The sequence below is a fragment of the Haplochromis burtoni genome, unplaced genomic scaffold (assembly GCF_018398535.1).
Source record: "Haplochromis burtoni strain Fernald_Lab_line unplaced genomic scaffold, NCSU_Asbu1 Contig_124, whole genome shotgun sequence".
In the NCBI taxonomy this organism is placed as follows: domain Eukaryota; kingdom Metazoa; phylum Chordata; class Actinopteri; order Cichliformes; family Cichlidae; genus Haplochromis; species Haplochromis burtoni.
The window spans coordinates 1,097,226-1,108,258 of record NW_024582485.1 but is presented as its reverse complement, the minus strand read 5'-3'; the positions used below and the strand labels follow the sequence as shown (position 1 = coordinate 1,108,258).

Here is an 11,033-nt window from a genome sequence, read left to right as displayed (position 1 = left end):
AAAACCTGCTTGTCTTGACAGGCAAATCCAAATGAGTGGCAACCTCTTGTGAACTGTAAAATGTGGTGTAAACAACAAGTAGATTTTGAATGAACTTGAACAAAATGTAAAAATCTATCAAATAAATAGTAATGGTAGCATAAAACAATTAAGACCTTTGTAAAAGAAATGTATAAAATATATGTAAAAATAATTATTATGCTTCCTACATCAATTATTTATATTTATACTTGTTGCTTTCGAATAAAAACAATACATCATTTATTTATACTTATATTTTATTAATGTTCACCACACATGTTCAGGGAAACACATGTCAAATATGGATTTGTTACATGAATATCTATTGTACTATAGATGTCATTTATTTAAAAATACATGTTATGAGATGACGTTATGTAGACTGGCATGGCACCAATATAAATCTCTTTTTTATATAATAGAGTTTGGCATGTTACTTTTAAAATTAGATATATTAAGACACAGAATCATGGGCACACATCATGTACAGTACAGTGTACTCAAAACCCCAGAGCAGACAAAACAGCGACCCGCCTCGCTCATTTACAGCAAACAGCATGATCTAACCAAAAATGGTTTCCTGACGCAAATCAAGTGCTTGATTTGAAGGATATTAGCCTTGATCAAACTGGCTCCAATGACAGTTATGAGTGTGAAATAACCTAATTTCAGCATTTGTATGAGCATCCATATTAAAGCAAGACCTAAAATAAACTGCAGATGTCGTTTCAAGATGCTATTTGGGTTTAAATGCTGTACTACCTTCATTGTGGATATTTGAATAAAGGAAGCCTGAAGAGGGGGAATCAGCTCCATTGAACAACAAATCACTAACCATATTTAACACAGCGTAACAAGGTAATCACTCCTGCTAGGTAAGTGACCCCTGTGTCCCAAATCCATACAAAAGCAAAGTTGTGAGCAGTCTAGTATACTCTAGAAAAACTAAAGGCTGAGAATGAGAGACTTAACAACCTCTCAGACTTGAACATAAAAGTGTGGTCAACAATCTCTTGACTTTTTTCTTTTTATCCTATTCTCAGATGCAATGATTAAATATACTGAATTCCTATGTAGTCACAATTGTAGTCACCAGTCTATCAGAAGAAGTCATTGGTTAGGTAAGTAACTATTGTGAATGCATCTACTGCAGTACTGTATTTATTTTTGAGTTATTATGCTCATTTAGAAACTGTTGTTACAATTTACCTAGCAAACTAAGAGGAAAAATATCACTGCAGGATCAAAAGCTTGTATACAAGGTTTGCACCTGACTACAACAATACGAATAAAAGAAGAATACATTTAACAAAGTAGTTTTTAACAGTAAAAGAGCTAGCAGTTACACATAAACCAGTCTTCACTAAGAAGATTAAACAATTTTCATTCTCATAACGATTTTTCAGAAGTTTAATTTGACACTTTTCATCCACAACTTCCTCGGAAAATGATATCTGCCACCTTAGATCTTCACATTCATCTTAAAATTAACCACTTCTTCACTCTCACAGTGACATGAACCACATGCCATGCTCTAGTAGCAATGTCATGCTACGTCCATCTATGCTACTTGTAAAGGAAAGCAATAATCCATAAGGTAAGGTAAATTTGAGAATATAAACTGATTCTTAAGCATCAGAACAAATGACTAAAGCTTTTCTTTATCTGTTGCTTTCAGTAAGTAGATTGTATGGACAAGGGGCGCAGTGATGAAGCTTAAGATATCAGGATCATTTGGCTTGTTAGAACTGGACAGAATAGGCAATTCTTCTTTTAAAGTATCCTGCAAAACAACTATCTGGATGAAATTACATCGACCCATACAGTACTTATTAGTTGAAATATAGATAAGGTTATGGAGGAAATTATTTTAACACATCTTTGTATGCCGAGTTAGTTTGATGCCAAAATTCTCTGGCAAGATAAAAGTTGTTAACAGCCTCTACTAACAGTTTACCAGGCTGGTGGCTGGTGTTATATTCCAAACCTGGTGTTAACACAGAGACGCAACTAATATGCATGTTAGACCTGCAGTATATCTGTGTATGTTGTTTGGCTGAGAGGAAGACCGATGTTGTACATGTGCTCAGGGTTTGTCTGACAGGAAACATTATGCATGGTATGGAGCACGGGACTTCACAAATAAGCATAAGAGGAAGCGGTAAGTGCCAGGCGGATGAGGCTCAACACAGCTTTGTTTTTTTTCAATTGTTTTTTTTCCTTTTTAGCACAGTCAATAGGCTGCATCAGTGCAAGGCATAAAATAAGCAGATCCCTGAGCAGCAACACACAACCAAGAAAAGTGAGAAATGTAAGTCTGTCTCACAATTTTCACATTTGGGAACATGTCTGCTGGCCCTATCCTTCATGATATAAAATGAGTTCTTTAATACAGGACATGACAAGCCAGCTCTATTGTCTAATTAGCTATTAATGACATTTCTGCCACTGTGGAAAGCTCGGCATGGCTAGATTTATGTACCATTAGTGAATGATAATTCTCAAAGCTCTGGAGGACATGCTAATCCACTGCATAATTCATTACCACACAAGTCTACTTCTTTAGTCAGCTGATCAGTATTCATAAGGTTGGGCATAGTTTTGGGCACTTCAGTACCGCTCAACTGCAGCTACATTGACAAATCATTCATTTTGCATTTGGCTTTAATTTGTTTTCCTTATAATTTCACCCCAATGTTATCAGAAAAAATTAAAAGACGATGCACTAGGTGCATTTCAAGTGAGACGTTTTGTTCTAAGCCCATTGTTCTCACCCCTGGTAGTGGTTGCTGCTGTACATTAGTAAAGAATATTTTTGGAATATGTCCAATAAGCCTTTTGTTTCACAGCATACAAGTGTGGAAAAATAACAGTTGTCTTGTCTGTTTGCTCTGATGTCCCTTGGAAAGAGGTAAAGCAATCAATGGTCACATTTCACATTCTAACTATGGTATAAAAACCCAAACCATCAAGACAAATCATCACATATGTAGGCAGCAATGGTAGAAATCAGCATTTGCAGAACAATAAAATATAGAACATATATCTCACATCTAAGTACAAGCCTTTATTTCTGCTGAAAAACAACTGAATGCAACTCTGTTATGCTTTCCTTTTAGCTTCATCTGCCCCTATGATAATGTAAGTATGTCATTCTTAAAGTTGCAATACTGTAACACCTTGTTCACATCTTTACACATTGCCAGGCTGGAAGATGTTGTATTTAATGTGCAGCACATTAGCTTGATTTTAGAAGAAATAGCTCTGTTTCCAAAAACCTAATGGACACAGGAGACTAATGACCTCCAGACAGCATACCCAAAACCAGCTCAATGATGATTGTTAACATAACTTTCACACAGCTTTTAGTTATTTATGCAGCTTTGCAGAGATTAATGTCTTTACCGAATACTTATATTTAAGATTTAAGATTTTTCGGTTAAAAGCTTGTAAATTGCAGTTTGCTTCGCAGTTCTCACAAAGTAACCCTTGTATGCTAGAAACAATGTTGTGATACTTCTCACATTCTGATGTTTAGGGCATCAAAAGAAAACAAACCAAAAAATGGACAAAGCTGTGAACAAGGCGTAATAATGTCTGATAAAATCTTCTTAAAAGATGCAAGAACTGCTTTGTCAGAAGAGGAGGTGCAGAGACACAGTGATGTTCGAGGGTGAGCTCGTGCTCACCCGCCTACTTCCTGTCAAAAAGCTGACACTTCCTCCCAGCAATGCTGTTAGACTCAGCTGCACTAATTATAGCGCCAAGTCCAACTGAGTCTGCAGTATTCTGCCTCAACTGCAAAATTGTGCTTAGGAGTTTATGTCCCAGAAGTGTTAAGGCTTTTGAAATCTCAATACCAGACATTTTTCTAAGTACTAATGAGCTATACCAATGTATAGCTCATTACAAGTATAACAAGATGAATGATTAGATGCAAGAGCAGTATTAAAGGTTTACACATTCACAAATAAGCACAATCAATCAATTTCAAAATGAGTAGATAAATGGTAGAAAGAAGTGGCCTGGTATTGGTGGTTTTTGCCAAACTTATAAGATATGTTTATCTTTATTTGTCAGAGAGGAAAGGTTCGCAAAGCACTTTATGGTTGAATTACGTTTAAACTTGCAAAACATGTGAGTTCATGGACACTAACTCCTAATCACTTTATTTTAAATGGCATTGTATCCGTCTTCTATTTTTGATCTGATTAAGACAGCTAAAGCTGCGGCTATTTTGTTTTATTCTAAAAAATATAGAATAAACCCCGTATTCACTGATATTTTCTGGACCCTCTCTAAAAACTGAAATAGAAAAAGGCAAATTGCCGCTGTACAACGCAACTGTGCACTTTAATGCTCTGCGAACCTCATCTCTGAGCAATGGCTCCTTGTCTTTCCTGTCATTGGGAGCTAGTAAGGATGAGGAGTTAGCATTAGTTTTAGCTGCAGTTAATGAAGCCACAGGGTAGCCATGGCGAGCAGGAGTGATGGCCCCAAGGTGAAGGCAAGGGAGGCAGCCAGAAGCCTCCCATCGTTTACCAGCCTGAAGGAAATGACCTCCACCTTGAATCCGTCTTCGGTAGCCATGCAGCGAAAGACACCTTCCTTTAGGGGTGTGTCAACAACTGGCCCCAGGACACAGAAGTCTCCAGAAAAAATGCAGGGGTAGTTCTTAATGCAGTTGTCCTTTTCCCAGCGATAAGTGGCATGGAAGGAGTGCACAGGGCAAGGGAGAAAGACTGATGTGTTAGACTGCACGAATACTTCTCTAGGGGAAGTTCGACGCAGCTTCAGAGCTGTCAAGGAAGAGAGATAAGGAATTTTATACCTGAAATTCACAATTTAACATTACAGCTGTAAATGCTGAGTGAAGATCTCTCCGTGGACACCTGGTAACCGAACCCACGTAACGCTTTTTCATCTTTCATATTTCCAGCTCTGAACCTTTAGCATTGTTTTATAAATTGTTGCTGAGGCAGAATAAAAAAGCAACAACAGTAAAAAAGATCTGACAATTGTCAAATGTTCAGGCACCCAAAAATCTGAAGTCTGCATATTCATTATGCCTCCTGTTTGTTTATAATTATTTAAAATCAAGTGCAAATTTGATTGGGAACATTTACACAGCACAATATTATTATAATTTAGGAGCCCAAGGCTAATTCTATATTATTTCCTGTCTCTTCAAGTATTCAAAATGGACCCACAGATCATTTTTGGGCTGAGGCCTCTGGTGAGTTCATCTAATAATAACTTTGCAAGAGTTCAGTTACAGTAAGCAGAATAAAATGCGACTGGTTCAACAGAAGTAAAAATCAAAAGATCTTGAAATACACATCATATTCAAGACCAATAAGTACTGGAAAATACCAAATATAGAACTCACATTACTCACATAACATCATCCAGCCTCTGGTGGTTATCAGATTTCAATATTCACTATTTTCTAATTTTTTCTTGTTGACTTGTATAATTCCATATTCAATATTTCTTACTGTTTTCCACTACACAATTCACAGTTAAAACAATTATAATGTAACCAACTGTCCAAGAAGTCACTGAAAATGATAACAAACCCCCTCATCTGAATTTTTCAACCTACTCATAAAGATGAAGGAAGCAAGGCTGCTTTGTCTTAAGACCAGAAACTAGATCTGCATTTTGAATATTATCACTGTAAACAGCATGCCCTTTGAGGCGAGAAAGCCTGGCAGGCAGTAGCGTGCTATGAGATTTCGCACTGGTTTGCGTTACTGCTGTTTCTTGGATTAATCCTGATATGAGTTTAAAGGCATTTGCTTCTCATAATCTTTGTATACTGTTTTTCAAGAAAATAGATCAACCTCTTACTGTGTTTATAGGAAGGTCATTTGACACCAGTGGCACAACTTGGAATAAATGCAATGCTAAGGTCAGATCACTTGAGTAGATCGCTTTCTCTTGAGAGACTACAAACTGCAATCATTTTATGAGGTCATAACTGGATTTGAACTCTGAAACAGGGCAAGCTATAATATGCTAAAAAAAATCTCTCCCTTTGGGTTTTTGGAATCTGCTCAATTATATGATAATCATCTTTTTTACTGTAGCTGCTCAGAAAGGTTCCTATTTTGGTTTAATTAAGATGGAGAGAAAGTGGGAGAAAGTTGATAAAGGCTCACCAGCAGCTTCCTCGCAAACTGAGGAGTTTGAATGGTCCAAATTCTGAATGATTCCCCTGTTGGAAAATAAGACAGAGGACAAATTTCTTATTAGTGCCACAAATGGTTTATGAGCCACTGCATTGTTAAAAATTAAAACATGCAGACAAATGACTCCAAAATGTGGCAGAGGAAGGACAAAGGAGTTAAAGGTTTAAAACTCTATACAATTAACTTGTAATTTTTTTTCTAACTGAAAATAAACAACATGTATTAAACCAAGTGAAAACTTATTAATCATGTCAAACAGTGGAAGTAGCAGTAGCATGTCATGCCCCCCCGAAACTGAAGCTACTTTGTATTTGCAGCCATTTTTACTGTCAATCAAAATATATGAAATGTGATTTTTCTGCTGGAATTGATGCTGTGTTGTTAAGATTGCTAATGAAAGCCTGTTGTCTGCTCAAATAAAAACCAACAATAGCAGTAACATCACATCTAATCATACCCAGTTGAGGAATTGTACGCGGGTGGGATGGCGACGCACTTCCTCCTGGACTTGTCCCAGCCACAGTATGGATCCCGGGAAAGGATGCACTCTCTGCAGGTGTCACCATAGCGACTGCAGTCAGCCAGAGGCAGTCGCTGGACCTCCATCGCTGTAGCAACATACAGGTGTCCCTTTGGAGGATGATGCAATATAGTAGCATCAATATTAAAGCCATAAATAGCAGACAGAGCTATCTTTATACTTAAACCACTGCAAGTAGTCATCTTGATTGACAATGAAACTAATACCCAAATTAACATAATTTCATGGGACAAACTAAGGACAAATGACTATTTAATATTAACAATTTAAGCCTCAATTATATCAAATTACAATAAGAAAGCAAATAGAGAATGTATTTGTAGATTAATTATGCTTAGAAAATGAAAAAAAAAGGCAATTGACATGTGGGAAACTTATTCAGGGAACAATTTTAAATGAACTATTCCTCATTGTTATTATTATAGCTCTTGTTGCATAATATCCACCCAAAAATATCCCCCATGGAAATAAAAATGCTGATGGTGGGAAGATGTCCTTGCTATCTCTAGAAGTTTTCTGCACTGCATAGCCGATGAGGTGGCACATATATATAAATGTATTCCAGTGCGTCTTTAATCATCTTGGAGAAAAGGATGATTAATTTGTTCAACATGTATTGTATTGTATATATTGTTCAAGCTACATTACATACATTACATACATAATAAAAAAAAGGATTGTGAGCTGCACAAAGCTTATATGATAATATAATATCCCAAATCTCTCAGTGTAATACACTCATTGACCACTTCAGTAGATACATCTATTCAACAGATTCTTAATTCAAATATCTAATTAGCCAATCACAATGGTGCCACTCCTGCCAGCTTAGAATAGAAAACTGAGGGTACATTTCACATGGACTCGCCAGAATTGGTCAATAGAAGATTGGAAAAAAATTACCTAGTCTGATGAGTCTCAATTTCTTCTGCAACATTTAAAAAGCAGGCTCATAATTTGGCATAAACTTTATGAAAGCATGTTTCCACCCTGGCTTGTAAAAATGGTCCCTGCTGGTTGGGGTTTAATGGTGTGTTGGATATTTCCTTTGCACACGTTGAGTACCTTAGTACTAACTGCATTGTTTGAATGCCACAGGCTACATGTTTATTGTTGCTGACTATGTTCATCCCTGTATGATCATAGCGTACCCATCGTCCGATGGCCATATCCAGAAGGATAATGCACAATTTTAAAAAGTTAAAAAAGTGGTTTATTGAACATGACCATGAGTTCACTGTATTCAAATGGACTCCAAAGTCACCAGATCTCAATTCAGTACAGGACATTTGCAGCTGACAAATCTGCAGCAGCTGTGTGATCATGTCAATATGGACCAAAATCTTTGAAGAATATTTTCAGTTACTTGTTGATCAAGTTAGTTCTGAAGGCAAACAGGATGCCCCGCCCACTACTCATAATGTGTAAAGTATTCACATTTACCATGATTCTCTGAAAAAAACAAACAAACAAACAAACAAAAACCCTTAAATGCAATTTCAAAGAGAAACTAGATCCATCTTAACATACTGGGGACTGTAAATCATGTAATTTCTAAATTACTACTAGAGAGGTGTACCTAATGAAGTAGCTTGTATGCTGTGGCAAGGATAACCAGCTCTAGTACAATTAATTTTCTTTGAATGTTTCACAGGCTGTGGCCGTTCCTAGCATAGCCCAAGCCCTAATGCATATTTATAATGACAAATGTAGCTAAAAATCACATTCTACCACACAAATCAACATAATTACTCATACCTTTTGGGGATCAATAGCCATGTTTAGAACAGGGCCTTCATTGTGAAACAGAGAGTATTGAGATATGATGAAGACATCCTCACTGGTATGAAGAACTTTGAGAATTTTGCCTTGTTCTGTATAAGACAAAGGAGAAAAGAGGAAACGATTACATATGAAAAAGCCACGCATTCTTTGTGGTATTTTCTTTTTCAATTTCTTTGTTAAAACTGAGTTCCAGCCCCTGTTATGCTTCTGTTGAGGTTTTATGACAGATAGGTGGTCCAAATACAAAATGGCAGATAAGAATTTCAGCTCAAAAATAGCTTTTCTTTAGTTGAACTGTGCAAAATGATTACCTGGAAAAATAACGTAATACAGGAAGTCATGTTACCAATGGTGATGTAACCTTAAATGTCTGAGTTCTATGGGCAGCAGGGGAAATCAACCCAGAGGTTTGGATTCTGAATAAATTTTGGATCGGTTTCATAACTTAGGCACTTTGTTTTGTTCTTGATAAAAATGTCACAGCTTTTAGTAACCGAGAACATTTAGTATCCCCTCTGGATACTAAATGTTCAAAAGCAAAGGATGCAGTTTCGCATTAAAAGTACATTTCTTGCAAACTGAGCTGAAACATTTTGGCCATAACACAGACTTATGGTAAATCTCAATTTATTGCCCCGGGTTTGCACAAATCAGGTTCCAAATGGTCTGTCCTTATTAATTAAACACATTACATCAACATGCATCAGTAGAACACAATGCCATTTGGCATTAATAAGGTCTTAAAAGGGCCACATGTCAACATTTTGTTTGAAGACTTGCATTATTTCAACTTTACTCTTACATATCTCATCATGCATATCTCATCCTCTATGAAACTACCACTCAGCAATCCTCATGCCAGATAGTATTCCAACATCAAAAAGAACATGGATTAAAAACAGCCAGTGGCTGTCGGAAGATTAATCCTCCAATATATAATAATAATTACTGCAAGTTTAATGAGTTCAAGAATGAGACAAGAAGTCATACTTTTAAGCAACTTTCAAATTTGAGCTTTTAGTGTGAAAATGCTTCTGCAAGCCTCGATTTATTATTGTTCTATTACTATGAGCCACCGAATTTGCTGCAAAACAACTTACTTCTACTAAACATCTGTTTTTCTCATTACTGCTGCGTACAATAACACAGAGCTCGAGTGAAAATGCACTGAATGTGTTTTTTGTATTTCATTAACTGTATCCTTGCTACTAACTGTTAGCTGCTCTCTCTTCTTTTGGATTGTCTGCATTTGTGTTTCCAACATGGAAAGGGGATTTTTATTGCTGCACAAATGAGCAAAGTCATGTTCACAGCACATCGTCCATGTAAATACTTGATCCAACTGTCACTTAGAGCGAAGGAAGTAAGCCCTATTTGGAGGATTTAGTACACCGTTCTTTAGCTTTGCTAATTTATGTTGGTTAATAATGTTGCTTTGCATTCAGCTTGAGTTTGAAAACTGACAAGTCACTATTCTAGCTTTGAGCCACTTTGATTTGTACAATCAGGTTACACTACTAAACAGCCAAGTTTTTCATAATCTCTTCTGCATATTTTCCTTGTTTTTAGTTCTTTTTTTGCTGCAAACTGTTTCATAAAAATTGAAATGTAAATGTTCTACCCTCAGTGCAGTACATGCACTTCGATGGGCCTTTGTTGATGCCAGAAAACAAAACAGTTCAAACTTGTTTTATTCTTTTGTTGCATCTTTTTTTCCTCTCTCAATGTTTTTCTCCCTACTGTGAAAATGTGATTACTGTGATACCTTGTTTTTTTTCTCACATCCTCATTTCCTGAATGCTCCTTCTGTGAGGCTCTTTCTCATTTATAATTAGACAGGCAGGTTCTTGCTGCCGCTTGGACTTCCTTTGTCCTCAAACTGCCTCGTCTCTTTTTCATAAACTTCAAATCTTTTATCCCCTGTTGTCAAAGATAACATTCCATATTTTATCTAATTTATTCTCATGTGGTTCTTTAATCCTGTCAAATGCTATTTTCAGCTCCTTTATCTAAACAGTGTATATCAGCACAAAGACAGCCGCAAGATATTCTGAGGGGGGAAAGGGTGACAGTGCTGAACTCAGTGGCATCTGCTGAGTAAATCAGTTTTTTTCTTGTTATATTTAGCTTTTTCAGATGAGGTTTGCTGACACATCATACTCATTTACTGTAAATTCTTATCCCAGTACCCTTTTAAAACTTTGCAGTTATGTGCACCTATTATATAAAAGCTTTCCAGGTATGATAACGATAATTAAAATGGGCCTGTTTTTGGTAACAAGATTGAACTCTCTTCTCTCTAAGTTACAATACATTCAGTACATTCACTTCCCCAGATTGTTTTTCTAGTCAGATAGCTCATTGGTCTGTGTCTTACCTTTAAGTTACTGACACATCGTGTGCCACTGTCTTCACAGAAAATAACATAAAGTCATCTTGAAACAGATGACATTTCTTCCATCCCTCAAGGGAGATTTCTGCTATATCACCTC

The 11,033-nt window shown here is 36.5% G+C and overlaps 1 protein-coding gene across 1 annotated transcript in view; it reads right to left on the bottom strand.

Annotated features, from left to right (window-relative positions):
* Positions 1 to 260: 260 nt before the first annotated feature.
* Positions 261 to 11,033, bottom strand: part of si:ch211-113g11.6 (uncharacterized protein LOC559008 homolog) — a 42,899-nt gene continuing 32,126 nt past the window's right edge. Inside the window, exons 11-14 of the mRNA XM_005929482.2 lie at positions 8,515 to 8,630; positions 6,673 to 6,845; positions 6,186 to 6,241; positions 261 to 4,820 (exon numbers count right to left, since the gene is read on the bottom strand). Coding sequence (XP_005929544.1) covers positions 4,474 to 4,820; positions 6,186 to 6,241; positions 6,673 to 6,845; positions 8,515 to 8,630 — 692 coding nt within the window. The 3' untranslated portion in view covers positions 261 to 4,473. The remainder of the gene's footprint in view (positions 4,821 to 6,185; positions 6,242 to 6,672; positions 6,846 to 8,514; positions 8,631 to 11,033) is intronic.